This window comes from Boleophthalmus pectinirostris, unplaced genomic scaffold (assembly GCF_026225935.1).
Source record: "Boleophthalmus pectinirostris isolate CB_2022bp ecotype Guang Dong unplaced genomic scaffold, ASM2622593v1 HiC_scaffold_5, whole genome shotgun sequence".
Lineage (NCBI taxonomy): Eukaryota > Metazoa > Chordata > Actinopteri > Gobiiformes > Gobiidae > Boleophthalmus > Boleophthalmus pectinirostris.
The window spans coordinates 22,210,237-22,231,455 of NW_026571404.1; the positions used below are offsets into that span (position 1 = coordinate 22,210,237).

The 21,219-nt window shown below is 40.7% G+C and overlaps 1 protein-coding gene across 1 annotated transcript in view; it reads left to right on the top strand.

Moving 5' to 3' along the window:
• Window positions 1-20,716, top strand: part of ehbp1 (EH domain binding protein 1) — an 86,564-nt gene extending 65,848 nt beyond the window's left edge. Inside the window, exons 21-24 of the mRNA XM_020921052.2 lie at window positions 11,025-11,124; window positions 12,704-12,777; window positions 19,222-19,336; window positions 19,748-20,716. Coding sequence (XP_020776711.2) covers window positions 11,025-11,124; window positions 12,704-12,777; window positions 19,222-19,336; window positions 19,748-19,838 — 380 coding nt within the window. The 3' untranslated portion in view covers window positions 19,839-20,716. The remainder of the gene's footprint in view (window positions 1-11,024; window positions 11,125-12,703; window positions 12,778-19,221; window positions 19,337-19,747) is intronic.
• Window positions 20,717-21,219: the final 503 nt, after the last annotated feature.

Consider the following 21,219-nt stretch of genomic DNA (forward strand, 5'->3'; position numbering starts at 1 on the left):
CTTCAGCAATGAATATATTGTTTACATGTAGGGCTTTGATTATGCTCATTGCTTAGAGTTGCAGAAAAAAAATATTGGGATTTGTCATATAGTTCATCTTAAAATGGTGATTAAAAATACACAAGGTATAGGAAGCATAAGAGTTCTCACATAAACCAATAAAACAATTTTCCCAAAATATATTGCTATCTTTATGAAAAACTCAGGCAACACAACAAATGTATCAGTTTGAATTGGACATAAGGCATTCCCATTACTTAAGAAATACTGTTATATTTAGCATAATTATAATGACCGTACACTAGCTAATATACGACTTTGAAGATTTTTATATTCCTCTAATAGACTCTAATGGTGTTGATTGAGTGTAGAGCTGTCAACAAATAACAGTACTCCCAGGTGTCAAAGTTTGTGTTAGCTCTAAACCAACATGTGTCTCTCCGCCCTTTGTAAGCCCCTCGCGTGTTTCACACCTCACATTCTCCATGGACTAAACTACCTGACTTAACATTGGCTTAGCTCCACCAAGCCTGGGCTTAACTCTGAGCTTTCACTTTGATCCTATACAACAGTGTTTTTAGTTCAGGGGCTGAGGGTGGTCAAGGCAAATGCACCGGTATTTCTCGCTTGAGAGGGAGAAGCCTGATGGTACTTGTGTCTCTCAATGGATTCATTTGATATATACTTAAATGTATGCTTTTTTTTTTAGTTCTGTATGACTTGTATATTTAGGACTAAGTATTTTAATCTCCAATTTTTGTTATGGTTTAGAGGTACTGAAAAGTTAGAGCATACTCTTTTGTCAGCATTGTTGCATCATGTCTGGCAAATTTTCATTTGCCAAATACTTTTAATCAAAATTATACCTATTTAAGTTAGTTAGGGAGTTCATCACAAATCTTTTTGTTCCTTTTTGTTCCTGGTCTTTCTAAGAATAAAAGAAGGCATTATACCTCTACCTTTTTGAGTCTGCCCCTCTGATCTTACAATAGGAGAGTCCCAAACAGATGGGTCCACGCCGCAGACCCCCTTTCCTCCTTCTGTCTCTACATAGCTGCACACATGATGTAACCCTCCTCCCCGACTAGGCCACACTCTCAAGAGGAGCAGTCAGAGGAGAAAACGAACCCAGGCCCTAACAAATACATGAAGGTTTGGTTTAGCTAAATCCCACAGATAATGGCTACTGTGTCAAAAGACTAAAGATTGCAGGAGGGTGGTGGATGGAGAGGGGGATTACTCTGGCGTTTTGCATCAGTTGCTTTCTGCTGGGTGGCCCTGCTTGTCAAAAAAGGAGGAAAGAACGGAGGGGAAAAAGTGGAGAAGAGAAAAGCATTTAACGCGGTACATTGAGGAGAAGAGGGCTCTTAATGCCATCAAAGCAAGGGGAGAAATCAGCCATTAATTTATTCTGCACCCAGACACACGCGCACACACGGAGGACTGCACATACACAGACCCTCCATATTGTTGATGTAGTAGTGGCCAACCTTGAAACACACCGCTTCAAGGTTGACAAAATGTTACCTCTGATACCCTTTTACAGTGAAGGTGTAAAAGTGCAAATGTGCGCTCCAACCCGAAAATGATTTGAGCTTGGATTGAATTATAGACTTGACTTGAGGAGGAGAAGAAAATTTGCCCTTAGATTGGAGAGGAGTGGCAGATGACTGGGCCTTTCATAGACTGATAAGAACTGATGGAGAGGTTAATAAGCTACACACCCAGGTCAGAGCAGGCTTTTTACTGGATACAGAGCAGAAAGAAGCGCCATGATGAGACAAGGTGTGTGTTCGTGGGCGTGCGTACACACGTGTGTGTGTTTATGCGCCGTGCGCGTGTGCTGTGTGTGTGTGCCCTGTGTGTGTAAAGCACAGAAATATAAGAGCAGCAGGGGCTAGTATTTTTAGAAATAAAAGTCCTAAAGTCTTCTTTGGTTACCCAATGCCTCTATCTACTGTATTTTATTAATATATTATATATACTATTTGCACTCTTTAACTTTCTTATGTAAAAGTGCTTGTTTTGAGTTTAAATCTTTATCTAAAATAGCAAAAAATGAAAGTTGTGGTATATTTGTCTGTCATTGAAATTCCTGTATGTTTTGTAAAAGTTAGACCTTGTCATGTGTATGTAAGGACACCAGGCTCATTCACAAATAGTATTTTTTCCCTCCTCTTTGCTGTATAACCTGAGGCTACAGCAGGTCCCCTGCTGAGCACAAGACAAAACCCTTAAAACATAAAAACACTAATCGCTCCCTTTTCTCACTCCTGCTTCTTCCTCTCTAAGACATGTGCTGACAGCTGTTTTTCTTCACACAGGCTTATTTATTTCAAACTCTGAGCAGAGTGTTTCTTGAAAGAACTTTTTTAACCATAAGAATGCTATTTATTGCTAAATTTTATTTAAGACACTTTACACACATCGTGTTTTTGAGTGTTGTGTCTTTTATGTGAAGTACAACACGGATAGGGCAGCTGTGGTTCTGGAGAGTGAACAGACTTTATGGCAGGTGTTTGGGCCCAGCTGCTGCACCACAGGTCTTCTATGGAGTTCTCCTCTGACCAAAGGAAGGGAGAAAAAGAAATGTCTAGTGACGGTAATTGCAGTGTTTTTGACATTTTTACTACAGTATAAATGTTTTCATGATTTACCAAATGCTACATAGCCATTTTAGTAGGGATTTATTCATGTTTGATCTCTTAATGGATGTTTTGGTCTATCAAATCATCTTTTCTAGCGGTTAGAAATTGAGGCTGACTTCTTCAGAGGGCATTAGTGCTGGTTTGTTGTGCTTCAAGAAGCTTTCACACTCGGCCTCTCAGGGCTAATGGAAGAGAGAAGTAAAGGTCTAGAGCACCAAGGCTTTTCTGTGAAGAATGGTGAAAAGCACCAGGCAGGACCCTACATGGGGTCTCGCCTGTGTCTTCTCCCCCTCCACACCTATCCTTGTCCCGGGCTAATAGGGAGCTCCCTATCACCCACTCACCTTAATAATAAAAGAGAGCCCCCTGTGGAAAGCAGCTAGCATGAGCCGGTTGAAGATCATGCCGTTAATAGGATGATGCCTTTTTGCCTTTTGTCATGAGATTATGAACGGGGATAGCCTCTTCTCCCGCTCTTCTTTAGACTCTCCCCATACACAGCTATAGGACGTCCTGGAGGGCCCCGTCCACTTGGAGTGGAGACAGGCGTAACGGAGCTTTGTTCCTGTGCTTGCATGGTAAAAGACTGAGCTAATGAAATACCTTTTAGGGGGTATCAGCAGGTGAGCTCCCCAATCAGGCAGTGTGCAAAAACACACAGGCAGACACATATTGGCTGCTCTCCTCGCCTGCCCCCTCTCTCTATATTAATTACCTGAAGTGCTCTGGCCTCTCAGAAACCCTCTCAATTCTCCCGCTCTTTTCCTCCTCTTCACCTGACAACACATCCACACAGGCCGAACACAGCCTAAAGTGGGGGTGCTGAGGAAGAGGCATGATGATAATAGTAGTAATGAACACAGTGACAATAACAAGGAAGGTAATTGAGAAATGATGTGTGACCGGCCCCCACTATTCCTCCTTTCTTGCCCCAAGCAAAGTGAGGACGGATCAAAAATCATCTGATTTAGAGCCCATGAAAATGATTATTATGAAATATTATAAATCAAGGTTGTATTATTCTACACTGACTGCTCTGAGGGCTCAGACAGATTTAAGACCTATTGTGTTATAGGTTTGCAATTGATTTTAAATACTGGACCTTAACTGAGATCATCATAATATCCCAGCTCTGCATTTCTACTTCATGTGCACTACTTCACCACTGCAATTATCTAAAGACATGTCCTGGCGATTGATTAGTCGACTAAAAAGGGTGTGTGGCAAAAGCTTTCAAAACTATTAACTGCACTGACAAGACTACACCTGCACGGGAGTTCATGCAAAAACAACTTTTTATGCAGGAAAAAAGTACTTGGAAACAAAGTATTTACATAAATAAAATGTATATATCCTTACATCCCCACTTTGTAGATCTATTTTGCATGTAGTCGAGATTGTAGTGGTGAAGTTTCTATCGGAGAAAACTATCAATACTAGTACATTTGCTACACAGTGATAGAATTAATGTTATATTTAAGCGTAAATTTAAATTTAACATAAACATTCAAAATTGTATATATACTTGCCATTGCTTAAGTTGGTTTGCACATTTCTGTATTTTTTAGATGGACTGTACAGACACATTTTGTTAGTATTCCCTCCTGGCCTTCTCTCCCAATGTGTGATAGGAACAGGGCGGTCTGGGCTTAAACAGACACAGACTGCCTCCACCAGCCCATAGTCTGCCACTCTCTGATAATGTTTATTGATTTGTAGCAAAAACACAATTTGATGGAGCAGGGGGATGAGGAGGTGGTTGAGGGGTAGGGGGGGGTGCGTTTGTGTGACTGTCACGGCTCAGTCGCTGCACCGAGACAAACACAGAAAATACTACGAAATGTCATTTAGGTTTATTGTCTGTGGTCAGGTTGGCTCCTATAATGGACCTGCAGGCTTTCAGTGATGTCACCTGTTCAGTCCATTGGATTATACCATTTACACGTTTGTACCAGGATGATAAATATAAAGCAGAGTTATTGTGAATGTGATGAATCGGAAGGAGTCATTTTTTTAGAGTAAAATATATAGGGCCTTGGTATTTGTTTGATTGATTTTTTTTATTTTATCATGAACTGCCCCAGTCTGTGTGGTCCCATCTGTCATTTTCTTCAGTGTATTAGTTGTGTGATGTAAAAGTTGAATTCTATCACAAATACATATATTTCTTATACTTTTTCCAAACATAATGTAAAAGAAATGTACATTTCTGAACTACTACTACTTAACATGGATTTGTGAGCCTTGTTGTTAAATTGGTATCGACAAATATTAGTTATCGAACTTAGCAGCAAGTTAAATATCGGATGGTGTATTGGCTAGAACAATCCATAGAAGTTAAAGATGATGAATGGTGACACAGAGGTTAAGGCTCTCACCTCACAGCAAGAAGTTCCTCGGTTTGATTCCCAGATCACATGTCGCCTCTCTACATAGGTTTCCCGTATGTACTACAATAACCCATACCTCCTATTTAATGAAATTGTGATTCATCTTTGTTATGCTTAGGTTTTGACATTTTTAAAATTTTTAATAATGATGATCCTAGTACTTGAGTGTTTGTGTGGTGTCAATTTAGTCCATAAAGAGATAGTTTTTCCTTAATCTTTAAAATAATGTGAGATAAGTAAAGTATTGTCGCAAGTATTGTCTAAATTCTCATAATGTAAATGTAGAGAGTCCCATGATGTGATCCGTTTGCCCAAGCCCCCACCCTTCTTTGCCCTGGAAGGTGGAGGTGTTTGGAGGTTGATCTGTTGTTGGCTCAGAGTCCCGTGTGTTTGTCCAAGGGCGTGTAGTATGGGTCTGTTTATGTAGCCATGTTAACACTGAAGAAGTCCTGACTGTTCACAGGAGACAAGGATGCAAGGAGAAAACATTAGAGAGACAAATCAATCTATTATTTAACTCTCAACAAACTCCCAACAAAGCCTCTGTAGACTTGACTGGTGATATCCACTGCAGGAGGGCACATGTACCTTATACAGGAGGTCTCCCTTAAAACTGACTGACAAAATGTATAAAAGTCATCACTACATATCAGTAACAGTAATTTATTATTAGTCCAAGTCCAGCTCCTCTAAAAAGGAATCTTTTCATTTAAAACATGACTGATTCCAAGAATGTGTCAAGTAATGTAAATCAGGGACTGCAGATAGAAACTAGATATTTCACTGTTGTCTGGTGAGGAACAGGTTTGTTTATTAGCTTAATGTCTCTGTACATTCTCCCTTCAAATAAAGACTAACTAAACTAGTTTCTTTATATATAACTTTTTATATATAACTGATATGAATAAAGGAAGGAACTTGTTAATTCCTCGGTACTGAATAGATATTTAATAGTAATATATTTAAATAATAACACTTACTGTGGTAATTAAGCTGTGGGAAAAAGATACTTAAAAAACATATTTAGCCACATTAAATTGTGTTTTAAAAAATCATGTGTTTGGGGCCACGCACATGTTGCCTGCCTTGTCACTGTATTGATGAGTGCAAAAGACACCTGTCATGTGCTGAATAATTGATGTGTTATTGATTGGACTGTTGATCACTGCATGTGAATGGCCACACCTGCTGCTGCTGGGCTTCGGCTCTGAAGCGGATAACTGCAGAGTAGAAACTAGACTGAAATAATTATACAGTGCTACTTATGATTTTAAAGAGTCAATTCACCCCTTTGCCCCCAAACCCTCAACCACACACAGACCGCTCCTCTGCTCCTCCACTTCCTCCATTGTGCACCGCAAAGCAAGCAGTGGTTGACAAATGACACCGGTGGAAAAGGCAGCTATTGTGCCGCAGTGTAAGGAGGGCGATTTTTTCTCATTTTTCTTTTTTTTTTTTGTATTTTACATTTCCGGGGGGAGGTGAGAGTGAGTCGGTTAATGTGCTCCATTCAGCAGACATTATACACAGGTTCAATAAAGCAGGAATCTGCTCTATATGCCTGGACTATTGTGCCATTGAGGATGACTAAAAAGGCCTCGAACAAGCCTCCATGGAGAACTAGCCCTCAGCGCCACTCCAGTAGAGAGGCCAATAGAAAGGGAGCGGGCAGGAGGAATCACATGTATGCAGTGGGTGAGTTTGGCCTGATTCTTACACAGCCACTGTTGTAATTTTGACTGTTAAATCGCTGCTTGTAATTTTATTTTAGGCAATTGTTCGCGACATTTTAAAGTTCAAAATGATTGGTGCTGCTTATAGACATTTTTAAGTTAGACATTTTTATTTGATCAAAGTTTCACATAAACTTCCTTTATTAATCTCCTTTAAGTTGCTGCTTTACTTTTAATATGATTTCTCAGGGCCTGTTTGTTCCCTTGCATACAGGCATCTCTCTCTTCCCCTAATAAGACAGGCCTGTACTCACATTAATTAAATCAAGACTTCACTCGGCTACTTACGCACAATTCGCCCCCTCTGGTCGTCCTCTCTGATTAGGCCGGCCCCTGTCATGCATATTCACGTCTCCGCAGTGACAGCCTTTTAACGAGCTCTTACCTAATCACAGGAAACAATGTTCATCCTGTTCTTTTTATTCCTCCTCTCGCCGTTGCCTTTCATGGATCTGTGGCTTTCATCTGCCTGATCCCCGCTGATATCAGAAGACGCAGTGCTCGGATGAAGCCAGCCATGGGAGAGACAGACGAGTGCGGAGCGTCCCGAAATAAAACACAGAGACTTCGACACACAAGAGAAGTTCAGGGTCTCCTCCCTCGCTCTCCTCCTCCTTCACTCACTTCTCCACCTCCCCGCTCTTTTACATGTCCAATAGATAAATTGGATTAACAGCTATTGGATTAAATGACAAAATGGTGGGATAAGAAATGAGATGTACGAGCTCTGGTCTCTTATTGTTGTCTGTCTCAATGTGCATTTGCAATTGTTAGTGTCAAGCCTTGATGTCTTGTACAAGTTATTTTTCGTTCAGGCGTCAATTTATGTTTATACGTCTTGTTTTTTAATAATAACATATCATCAGGTTTATACTTATTGAATGCTCTCCCTGACACAATATTTCTTATCCAGGCTTGGGTCCACACATGCACTGGATGCTGATGGATTTCTTGTGGTTTATTAAATCTAGTATTTGCTGGATTCTTCGTACAGAGGGGTCCGTGGTAGAGATGAGATAGAATCTGAACTTAAAACTGTCAGCTCTAATTTAATTAATAAATCCTTGTTTTTCTTTAAGACACATTTTATAACAGAAATTAAAGTCATTCGGTCACCTCCATCTGCATTGGTCTGTCCACCTCAGGGACGGTTTCATTATTTCTCTCTGAACGAAGAGTAAAAGTGGGCGAGATGACTATCTTAATCTTATTTGGCCATTGAAGCTCATTCCAGTTCTCTTTTCACTGCAGCTTTTTCTTCCTTTGTGTTATTTTGATTTCCTTCAATCCAAACAATCGGCCATGTTAAGCAGGCTTTTCTCCTGACGTGTGGGTATAATGTGGGCCTGTGTCACTGAATCCGGTCATGTCTGTATGTGAGACAGAGAGAGTGAAACAAGAGCACGCAGACAGGCAATCAGATAGAGCAGTTGTCGCGATGTGTGTATCAGTTGTATCTTGCCAGAGCCACTGTGTGCCTATGTGTCGGATTGATTGTATCTTTTGTGCGTTTCTCTCCATTGTCGACACATTGATAACAGAGAAGCAGCAAATGTGATATTAATGACGATAACGCGTCTTGCAGGAATGGGACACTCAGTGTATCCAGCACAGACACATTTCTCCTAATGCTTTGATGTCATGATCAAACATTGTAGCGGTGCCAAATTTGGTGCTCTCAGTCTCCGTAGACTTTGGCCTGTTTCCTCCGCGCCCTGCTCAGTGTTGAACACATAGAATCGGCCTGTGAGGCAAGCAGCAAGACCCTGAATGCCTCCTGCCAAACTGCCAGATGCTTTGATCCAATATGGCCCCCTGAGAGCCAGCATGGATCCACTGTGTCTCAGAGCCAGGGCTGGTTTCACCAACACACTGTCAGCCATGTTTGCCAGGGATATTTACACCATTTGTCTTGATGATGCACAACATTCATCACTTTTCTCTCCCTGCCCATGCTAACATATGGCTTTTAATTGTTGTATTGTTTTGATCACAAATTGTCACCCCATGGGAATCAATTGACATTTTTTCTTCATTGTTTTTTTTTCTAATATATTTTGGTGGTTTCGGAATTCTTAAAAATGGTTGAAATATTACTCAAAACTTGTTGTTGAATATTGACTCCAAGTGCTCCATTCATAGTTCATTATATTACACTTATAACTAAATGAGCTGTAACTGTGTGGAACACTCCTCACTAAATACTTGTGTATGTCTCTTTAAGAGTCAGGTAGAGTGGGAGGGTCACAGGTCAGCTCTGAAGAGGCAGAGTGAGGAGGAGCAGCTGTCGTGCATCTTCTCTTCTTTGCTCCACTCACCTGCCTCCCCCTCGTCCCGTCTGTCCTTCCCCCTACCTTTCCTCTGACCTCTTCTCCTCCTTCCTCTCCTCAGCCTTTCCCCTTCTTCCTTTTCACAAAATGGGAGCGGTGGTTGGCTGGTGGCTGCCGAGCGGTGGGGGATATAGCTTTATAATCCCCCTTTCGTCTCCAGCCTGCCTCACCACAATGTCACAGGAGCTTAATATTTGCCATTATTATTTGCTTGTTTTATTTGACTTCGAGGCAACACAATGACCTGTCAGTGGCGGCTTTATCCCCCCTCCGAGTGTCGTCCGTTTCAAAGTTGACTACAGTAATCCACGAGCCCCCGATTTCTGCTAAATCCTGGAGCTTTCTTTCATTCGCACTTTTTCCTCTTTCCCTCCCGCCCCTCTCCTCCATCCTCCTAAATGAAATTACATACATCTGCTGGCTCAGAGTATCTCCAGTGTCCACACACATTCTCTGCCTTTCATCACCGGCAACACTATAAAAAATACCAAATAAAAATATAATGATATACTAACCAATAGCGCTTAACAATATACTGTATCAATATCAGATTGAAATTTCAGTTTGAGTTGGTTCAATTGTTAGACTTCTTGCATTAGCTGTACTTGCGTATTTCTGTCTTTTCAATCTTAAGGCTTCCAGAGTTGTTTGTAACGTGTACCTTCTATTTTACATTTTTTTAGAATCTGACTTATTTTGAAAAGCAAATTTAATCACAATACTTTTTTTCCCCAAAACCATGCTGCCCTATTAACCTACCTGTTATGTTACAACTTTATATAAGTGCAAAAAAATCTACAACTATTTAGTTTAAATGGTTGCCATAGTGACAAAGCCATGTCTCTAGAGAAGGTGAGAAAGCTGCAGATAAAATACAAAAGCTCGTATAAAATGATCTTTGATCTCTGTTTTCCCATTTTATCGCTCACAGATGTGGAGAGCTCGAACGCTGCTTTTACTGATAAAGCAGCCACAGCCCCAGCTCATGTCCCAACTGAAATGACCACCCATTTAGTAAACTGTTGACATTTTGTTGTTCAGAATGTACAGCTATAGGTTTGCAAAATCAAATAATAATATGACAATAAATAACAATAAAAAGAATAATAATGAGTATTTTTGGTTCCTCTCAGCCACATGTGAGAGGAGGTAATGAATCAAATTACCTTTAGTTGTTTGAATGAAAATGAGAGGAGCTTTATCTATTTATGTATCTACCGGATTGTTGCCGTAATACGTTAAACAAATAACTAATTTAAGTTAAGAAACCAAAGCCTGCTATAATTGTTCCTCTTAGTGATAATCATATTTGTAAGATTAGTAGCTTATCCCATGGTCTCCACTGTAGCCGCTATGATCCTGCTAATGCTAACATTTATCTCTGTCTGGTTGCTGTGTAGTGCCAGTATCAGCTGTGTGTATCCCACTGAAGCCTGTGACTTAGAGCTAGTGCTTTAGCCGCGGGCGAAGGCCAGGCTTATATTAGCCATGCATCGAAGGCTTGCTAACTCACCGTGGGCTGGGCAGGTATTACTGTAAGCACGGGAGACTGGAGGAGCTGTGTTAGGTCTGTTCTGGAGGCCTGCTGAGTTATTGCTGGATATGTATTGGCCGACACTGAGAGGCTTGACTGTAATCGCGGAGTTAATCCCAGCCCGGTTGAAGCCATATTGACGTTGTGAAGTCGTGTTGTGAAGCATGAATGTTTACACAGCGAACATAAACACTTAAGTGAGCCGTTGCGGTGGGCTAAGAGAACACTGAGCTGTTTATTAGCGGTATTTAGGTCATTATTGCTATGGCCTCTCTAGGTTTGTTTTCATAATTGCTGTTTGTCTGATTTACATTAACCTTAAAAGAGCAATCAGTGATTGTGCTTGTATGATGACATTGGAGCTAACTGCTTTTTCTCTGTTTTTTCAGGCAACAACAAAGAGGAGGAGGAGTCCATGATGCAGGAGTGGTTTATGTTGGTCAATAAGAAGAACGCGCTCATCCGGAGACAAAACCAGCTCTCCTTGCTGTATGTATTTCACCATTTGACATCAGTCCCCTTAACATTATATATTTTCTATTCACATTTTACTATAGTCAGTATGCTGAACAATATGCTGTGTTCCAGTTATCAGGGTTCGAAACTTGAACTTTAAAAAATGCGTTACATGTGACTGATGACAAATGTAACTGTGAGCATGAAATTTCAGATTTCACATAGGAGCCTGTTCCAAGTGGTTAGACCATGAAGTATAGGAGAAAGTAGTCTTTGCTATATGCCATGACTAAACCTGCATATTTGGAAAAAAAAACATTAATCACAAAAAACTACAGAAATCATTGATGTTAGAAGCTTGTTGAAGTGTCCTTACAATGACGTTTTTAACATATCAGTACCCTGGAGTCTGTTGACATTTTAGTACCTACTTTGACACAGTTAGAACCAGGTTAAGAGATCTAAAAGAGTTCTGCCCCGAGTGGTAAAATTCTGTATTGATATTGCTATTCTTGATGCGTTCTTGCTAATTCCAGTTTAGATACGAGATTCATAAACAACATGAGACGTGTTGAATCGGACCACAGTAGTGTACGTTCCTGTGCTCTCTTCACCCCCTGTGTCGATGTACTCATTGATTGACATGTGGATCGGATATGAAATCAATAGAAATGTAGCGATCATGACTCTATAGGCAGTCTCTTTGTATGTGGTCAGCTGTGGCAGGTGAGACACACACACACACTTCTTCATTTGAGATCTGAGTGGAGCAGAGACTGAAGTATTCATAATCACATTACATCGTGGGAAAGGGGAGCCTTTTAAAGTGGCCAATTGACAGAGGGCCTGATTATGAGCCCTTTCAGTTCTCTCTTTGTGGAGGCGAAGAGAAAAGGCGTCTGTGAAGGACAAATTCTATTAAGGGCCAAATGAGCTCATTTTATAATATGTCTGAAAGAGGCAGGAATTTAATTTGTGCACCATACGCATAAACCAGAGAGATCCATGAACGCACACACAATCACACACTCTGGTAAAGGTCACATCGGCTTCACTTTCTTTACATTCGCTACCTTTTATTTGAATTGAACAGGGTTTTCACTGCTCATTGCTCCACATGTACCACTGATCCTGGACAATGAGAGATACTCGACTGTCAGATCTTTTTTCATTAGTATTTTTGGTGTGTAAAGCCACAAAGAAAAACTGTGTGCCAGAAATTTGAAAAAAGGGTTCTGCAGAAATAATATTGTTCATGTGTTATTTTATTTGAAAATGGCTTGATCAGTTTTCATAATGATCCCATCTACAACCAGTGCTTCACAACACTTTATATACTTTGTCTATTACAACTTGATGTGATCTGACCAGTGCAGCCAGTCTGAATGTATTTAAATGTTTCCTGATTTTAACCCAGGGCTCTATCCACTCCACGGTGTGTATCAGCTATGTGCAGTAGATTAATGTGAAGCCAGTGCAGGTCCAGGAGACTAACAGAATCAATGTTTATTGTGGGTTTCTTTAAGTGCTTAATGATTTAGTCATTAACATATTGATGAAGTTTGTTGTCGCTCACTGCCTGTGTTTTTCCTCTCTTCAACTCTTGCCACAGGGAGAAAGAGCATGATCTGGAGAGGCGCTTTGAGCTGCTGAACAGGGAGCTCAGAGCCATGCTGGCCATAGAGGGTAAGACACACCTCCACACTGCTGTAATGAGAGCCGCCAGGTGTCAGACACTCGCAATTCTCAACTTTTATCCATTAATGCCATTTGCAAAACCAGGTAGCGCCACTTAAATTAAATTCTGTACAATGCAGGAGCCAAGGATTAGCGTCAGTCACTGGAAATAAAAGCAAACCAATAATCTGACAACATGCTGACAGAGAAACTTAACAAGGTTCAGGCTGTCACATTATTTAATCAGAGCAACTATAGCAACTCTTTTACTTTTCAAAACTGTTTTTCATTAAATTAGACCAAACATTTTACTGGTAATTTTATAGTAAAGAACTCAAGATGCAAACATGTTTGAGTTCCATTTTGTATATTGTCCAGAACTGCATTTTGCGCCTAAAGCTGGGTTATTTAAATTCTAGGTTGACTTCTTGATGAGGATTAAGATGTGCGCTTGCCAGGGATTTCACTCGTTGATATTTGATCAATGCTATCTGTTTCCTACCTAGACATGGTTAGCTGAAGCCTGAATTGAAAATTAGCCACAGCAGCGCAGAGCAAAGACTGCGCGTGGGGTTTAAAACATCCAAATGCAGGTAAATTATTGAAAGCTTGTTAACTGCAGCGCAGCCTGAAATGCAGCCATTGTGTCGCATCAAAGTTGTCAGGGGGCCAGGGAAGTTTAATCCCCTTCGACGCCGTCCTCTTTGGCAAAATGAACCTTTTGCCAAATCAATGCTAATTGATTTTGCCATTCGACATTGACCACCGCCAACCCCTTTCCCCAAGCCCCCCCTCTGCATACAGCCTTCGGACACCCATTGTAATTACGCTGGGCACCTGATAAGCTACCTGGTCCATAATAAATCAATTGTAATTAGCAAGAAGGGCGGGGGCGGGCGGAGGAGCAGGCATGCGTACCAGTCTTGGCGCTACTGATTTGCCTCTGTCTTCGCTGGGCCGTTTTATTTATTTATTTTTATTGAGTTGCAGCTGCAGTCAAAGGGTTTTACGTTTTCTGCTTCATGGGTCTCCTTGTCATCGTGCATTTTCACTTTTCTCTCCAAATGCGATAATTTATTCTATTCCTTTCTGCAGCTGAATGTATTTTGTACCATTTTGAAGTACAAGACAAAGATTACAACTTCATTCAAGGAGATCTGGAATACGTATTTACCTAGAAAATGAGATTTTTTTTTTTTTTTAATTTATGTCTACTTTTTCATCATTCGCTTTTGTTGACAAAAATGAAAGCCCTGTTCTGTACAAGTAGAAAGAATTGTAGAGTGAAGGTGTGATGGTGCTGTGTGGTGTCACCTCTCTCCTCTCCTCCTTCATGTGGACTTGTTGGATTTGCCGCTGTCTAACTTATCAGCTGGCCTTCGTTCCCCCCAAGGAAAGCACTTAACATTCACCTGCTCCAGCTTTCTGTAGCAGCTACAGATAGGAGCAGGCTGCAGAGGAGAGTGGCCCTGCACCTGTCTTTGAACACTTCCTATTTGTTGTTCAGTGTTAAAATGTCCCTCTTTTATTTTGTTCTTGAAATCGTCATTTGAGAAAACCTGGAGTCCCATGGTGTGTCTGACCGGTAAATTCAGACAGAAACAAAGGAGGAGCTTCAAGTTTCAACTGTTGGAAACACCTACTGTAAAACATGTATAGACTACATTACCATTGTAAAGGTTCACTGTCAGGATACACTACGCCTATAATTATCTATAATTAGGACTCGCTTTTAATGATGAAAAATCAACTTAGTAGCTGGATACCAAGTAAGATTACTAATACTAGTGAATCAGAGATTTAGTCATACCAAATAATTCTTCTATCACTTACATTTTATGGTTTAAAATGCATCCTCCAAGTTGCATATTAAAAGTCCTATATTACACAAACTGTACTCTTTAAACCATGTTATAATGTAGTGCCGTCATCAAAAACATATCTGTATTTTGTTTCATTCACACGTTTTTTTAATCCTGCATTACTTATTTGTCTACATCTCTAAAGCTCAAAATGCTGGAAGCAGTAGTTTTCAGTAGAGACTGGATTCTAGGGAAGGTGTATGGCTTTTAAAATGTAATGGAGCACTTACTGTATTACTGCATGACATCACAAGGTGGGACAGAGTGTTTTCTATCTGAGAGAAGAACTCAGTGTAAAAATGCAGGATTTCTGTGTTAAATATGTGAGTGAAACACAACGCTACTCCAGGTCTGTCTGTGATGGGGAAACAAAATGATAACATAGATTGGGAGAATAGCGTAATGTGGGCCCTTTAAAAATGCCCCATTCTTCCCAAAAAATATAACAGGATTTATGTGAGGGTTACTTTTGTTATGAAGCCCACCTGCATAGTTTCTTGTTTCACTTCAAATACATTACAGAAGAACTGAGAAAATTGTGAACTTCTACTGTTAAAAGCACTGATGATTTTTACCATCTTAAAACCATGAAAAACAACTATTTCTCACTTCCTTAATGCATTTGCAACCTGATTATTGACTGCAAGTTTCTAAGTGCGTTTCACTACTTTCTGAGGCTAGAGTGGAGTTTTGCAATCACCCCACTGCTGACAACTAGTATGCTAACAGCGCGCCAACCTTACTTCCCGGTTTGAAGGCAATAAGAACATTTTATAATTAGATGCATGCAAGAGCTTTTACAATATGTCAGTACTGGGCCAAAACAAATTTTACTTTATCACATGAAAATATGATAAACACCTGAAACTGTCCCTTTGACTATATATGAATAATAATAATAATAATAATCACAGAAGTTTCAGCCATAACATGTTTAGTTGGGGGCAAATTTAGAATGAAAAGGCAATGCACAACACAAAATAGAAGTACAGACAATGAGAGCAGAAGGTGAGACAAATGATCCGTCTGTGGAAGCGTCTGAAATCTTACCCATCTCTGGCCCTGGGGTTAAGCACACTGTGACTAATTTAGTTGCATCATCCTTAAATAGTCTACTAGGTCACACTTCTGCGTACAAGTATTCCATTTCCTATGGGCTGAAGCAGGGACTTGTTGAGTGCTCACCTCAAATTCTTCTTCTTTAGTCTTTATGCCATTTTGAGGACAGATGATCGTTCAAAAGATATAGTATTGAACTGGTAATTACAACAGTATGGCAATAATCCTAAATTTTCATATTTCCGAGACTCATGGATATTTGTTTCTTTGCCAGTCCCATGCCTGGATAAATAGGAAGATACTATGGCAACAGAAAAAAACATGTACCGATCAATAAGTAAATCTCAGTATAATGGGAGCAGATGACTTGCATTGATCCTTAAAGATTTCAGAAAAGGAATTCAGTTAATTTTGAATCCTCAGTAGATTTCTTGAGCATGCCCAGTAAAATCCGCCTGCATATGCATCATTGGGGCGATGCCAGGTGCCATGTGTATGCCCCGCTCCTCTCGCTGCCACAAAATGGATCCACTATGGCCTCTTTATCTGCTTACTGATTCTCACCTATGTATCTGCGCTGGTGTCGGGGTCCGCTGGTGGGCTGTGTGCTTGCATGTTTTAAAGTGGACGCCCTCCTGCCATCTAAAAGGGATTTATGCATAGCCGGGTCCCTGAGTTTTTCCTGTTACGGTTTGATATGATAAGCTTTTTTATATGTTTAAAATCAATATGTAATCCTATGCAGGAGCTTATCCCTCCCCACACCCCTCCCACCAGCAACACTCCCACCTCCAAACACACAGCGCATTTGTAAATCTATTTGGGCTTTGTAACACATCGGGGCAAAGCGCTACAGACCCTGATTGATTAGGTTCACCGAGGAATCCTATCACACCCGCCACTTTTGATGATGTCGCCAACTCTTTCAGGAGCGCTAGTTGACTGGAACAGCCGATAACAAGTAGTGTTGCTTCCACAGGCCGCTGAACTCCCCTCGTTAATTTAGTTTATTTTGTGAGGTTGTTTGTGCTGGATTTTCAGTGATACTCATTTGAGGTGCACACAGTGAGAATAAAAGTCAAGTTGGTTGGATTTATCCTTTTTCAGTGCATTAGTTAGTTAAATATTCTAGAGTGTTATATACTTACCAATTACAATTCTTATGGGTGTAGTACAGTTAGTATTGTTAACACAAAATTCTCTAAATCAGTGAGTTTTCCCCTGGTAGCTCATTTTGTCTGCTACTTTATCTCTTTGACTTTCCTCCCCTCTGGTGACACTTTTTGCCTCTTGCCTTCATTTGGATATCAGCCAAAAAAGGATTTTGGAACCTACAGAACAGGATAAATCAGCTAGAGGAAAAACAAGGGAGGCGTCAGTCTAAGTTTGTATTTTGATTCATATCATTCTTTCACGTCTAAGTCTTGAGAACAACGTGACGCTCCTTCCTGTTTGACTGTAAACAGAAGTGTGGAGCAGGGCAGCGCTCTGATTGGTCGGCCTCGTTCTCTCTCATTGCTCCCTGAAAACGTGGCTTTGCAGCACTTTGGTGTCTGTTGAATACAATTGTGCGCAGAGGCCGTGGGGAGGGGTTCATGGGGATTTGAACCAGTGCATTCTTGTGTGGCGGTTGCACACTCACATGGTTACCATCTGCGTGCATGGCCAGGGTTATCTGAATACGCGCCCACTGTCTGAGCACGATCCTGTCGCCCCGATAGAGAGAGGAAAGGGGGCTAATCCAACGGGATTGTACGTTCTGCCTCCAAGTCTCCCCTCTTTAACCTTACTATGTGCTCAGGGGCGGGGCCTCTATACCCTTCGGTCTTTTTTGGTGGGAGGGACTTTTTGCCCTGGGGGGCGGGACTTGTGCAGGGCTGCAGGGTGTTTTGTTGTTCCTGTGTGTCTGGTTACCCAGCGCTGGTGTTGCCTGGTCACGTCTCTCATCGGCTCTCTTTATTGTTTACCTTCTTAATGAGGGGGGCGGGACTCTGACTCTGTGATGGACAGCTGCGGCTTAGCCCCATAACCCCCCTCACTACACCCTGGGGTTCACCAGGACTTTGGCTTTTTGGCTGCAGTAGCTCAGAAAGGTGGGGAGTGGAGTTTTTACATACTTAAGTGATTTTTTTTTTTGTCTGGTTGAATGTGGGTAGGCACTGTTGGAGCAGGTCTGTGAGAGACCAGGATGGTTATGGTGAATATTACATTACTTAGTCATCATGAAGTTGACTCATCTATTTCTAAACTGTTTAAAATCTCTCCTGCTTCCCTCTCTCACTTCAAACACATTTAGCAACATATTTAGACAGATTTTAAAATATTTGCCCACTTCACTACAAAGACACATCAGTCATATTTGCTTCCTAGAGTAGGGAGAGAAGAAAGGGAGAGTGTTGGAGCGGGTCAAATATTAGTACTGTGTTCATTTGGGTCTGTGGCTGACTTCAAAGTGTCCGCAGAGGCCAGAGGAGAGCAGACCTTTCAGGACAGACAGACTGGGCTCAGCGGGACACACACAGTCCTCATCCAGCCTCACTCCCACAATTTGACTCAATAAGGGGGTTATTTATTTTTAATAAAGCCCCACTTACAACTGACATTTTAGCACCTTCCTTTTATTTAGAAATCAATAGGTGCTTAAAAGTGCAATGTGCTAATACAGTAGGTTAACTACTAAGAACAAAACAAGTGACATCTTTAGTGTAGGGCGCTGCTCGTATGATAATGAATTTATTATTTCAAACCAGGAGTTTTAAGAGGGAGGGAGTTGGGGCTCCTAAGGGTGCCAGCGGATATTGTCCCCCGGGGGAGAGCAGCTCTCCCGTGGGCTGCCCTCTCCTCTGGGAGCAGCAGAGGGGATTTGGATCAGGGTCCCACCTGGATCCTGTGGGGCCCCTTCCTGAATGGACCCCAAAGAACTGAGACTGGGGCACACCTGTTTATTTTTTGGAAAATATTTAATTATTCATACATTTTAAACAATAATTACAGTTATTATTAGTTTTTATAATTTTTAAATAGAATAGATTAATCCCTGCATTACATTAAATAATTGGAAGCATTTACAATCAAATATACTTAGTTTTTCTGCAGTACAAGAACTTTTTTACTAAAGTGAATCAGTTTACTTTCTTAGACTTTAGTAAACTCCTCATGATTCACATAAAAAAGCAAAAACATAAAAATTGTCAAAGTCAGTTTTTAAACATTTCAGACGTTTTTTGCACACACAGGTTTTTAAAAACAGAACCCCTCTGATCATCACGACGATGTCCTTAGTGGTGTTTGTGTAGGCCCAAACTTGAGCCCAGAGAGGCTGATGGAGAGGGGATCATACATACCATACGAAGGTAAAATCATGTGACGCTGGTTTGCGCTGTGCTGGCTTCAGATGAGTGATGAGGCTCATATCACAGGACTAATAATAATGTATTCCCCTACAGTTAGTTGTTCAATGTCTTCTTTTGTAAAAGAGTAAAGAGTTTGTGGATGTTGAAAAAGCCCAGTGACTTTGATGTGGTGGTTACAGATTGGCAGAAGACTGAGGCTCAGAAGAGGCGCGAGCAACTGCTTCTGGATGAACTGGTCATTCTGGTCAACAAGCGGGATGCTCTGGTCAGGGACCTGGATGCCCAAGAGAAAGAGTAAGTTATTTTAAGAGTTACTTTTAATCCTTCAAAGAACAATAGAAATATTTTTTTGCAAAATTGAAGTCTAAATCCAGCTTTTGTTGAATGCGTGGAGGCGTCTGCATATCTTTACATTTTCAGACGTTCGTGAAAAAACTGTTTACAAGAGGTTTTGGTTAAACCCGCCTCCAGTCACACGGTGCACAGCGTATACAGTCTACGGTAGCACAGTGGCAGCGCACCTGTGGGGGCGGGACCTGATCCAGATTGGAGCCCTGATTGGCTGAAATGGTGCCAGGCAGGTGAAGGGTCAAAACTGGGCCGCTGGCTCCACGCCAGTCCTCAGGTGGCACATAGATGGTTGCCACAGCGATAGTGTGCCTGTCTATCATGACCTTCTGACCTTCTGACCTTTGACCTTCGCAGGGCTGAGGAAGAGGACGAGCACCTGGAGAGGACACTGGAGCAAAACAAAGGCAAGATGGCCAAGAAAGAGGAGAAGTGTGTTCTTCAGTGAGCGTCATGACACTACAAAACAAATGTAGCCGATAAAAGAATTGTACAATAACTGTTGATTATTATTATAGTGGGTTTCCGGTTTCTTATTCACTCAAGAGGCTCTTTTGAATATTTGAGCCTAGCAATGCCTTTGCACCAACTTTTCAATGACATAAGCAGTGTCTATTATATTTTTTGTTTTATTTTCAATTTGCTTAATGAGGAAAGGTACTTAAGAAAAACCTGCATGAGAAAAAAAGTGCAAAACCTGTCGACTGTATAGTTTAAATCTGAGCAGCAGCACAAGCTTTTCTGAGGAGACTCGAGGTACAGCACAACAGACTTTTGTAGGGTCGCAAAGATAGTGTGTTTTCAATTGGACTTTTAATGAAAAAACAAACAAAACATATGACTTTTAAAATTACTTCATTACTTGACTGTATTTTTTATTTTTTTCACTCTTGTAACATATCTTTAAGGGGAACTATTACATGAATAATGTCTATTTCACCTTTCTTAATCCTTTTTTATTGTTATTGAAAGCAGTTTACCAAACGTTTGAGAGCTGGTTCAGCTTATTTTGAATCTGTCTTGTTGTATATTTTCATCCCTGCTCTGACCAATATCTTACAATATTCCTTGTTGGAGGAATTCTTGCAGTCAAAACAATTATGATATTATTTATTGCTGTTTCCTTTAAGCTGCTTGTAAGTAATCTACCATTGCATTTCATGCATTTTGCTCAACAACTTATTTGTATTTATTATATGCAGACGTGGCTTCCACACTTTTCATAGCTTCACTTTTCAGATGTTTAAGTGTGGACATTGCTGTTTATTTATTCCAGTGTCATAACCAACTTCAATAAAGTCCTACAATTTCATATCCATAAGCTAACTGTGCCTCTCTCTCTTTATTTCTATAAAATCAGATTTGATTAAATCTAAAAATTAATTATTAGGATTTCGGATTAGTTTTTCTCGCATAGACTAATTAAAATAAAGGTATTTCGTTTACGTTGCATAGTTATGCACTTTTTAAAACTTTGAACATTGTCATTTATTTTCAGTTTGGTCGCTGTTTGTTCACTTTGCTCTATTATTATAAAGTGTAAAAAAAAATCCGCGCGCTTGTGTGGCGTGCGCAGGTCTATCAGTGGATCCAATAGCCTTTAGTGTGAGCCATCGTTTAGCGACGCTTTTTATTCCGCGCTCTGTTCAATTCCCCAGTGATCTGTGCGCGTTTATAAATGAAAATTGGCGTTCGGGGTTTTGTGTTTGAGGTCGGTGAGAGCGGCTTCCTTAGAGCAGATTAGTGCAGATGTTCTGCTGCTGCACGCGCTGGACTGGACACACAGATGCACACAAATGTGAAATTAGATTAGGAAAAACACTGGTGTG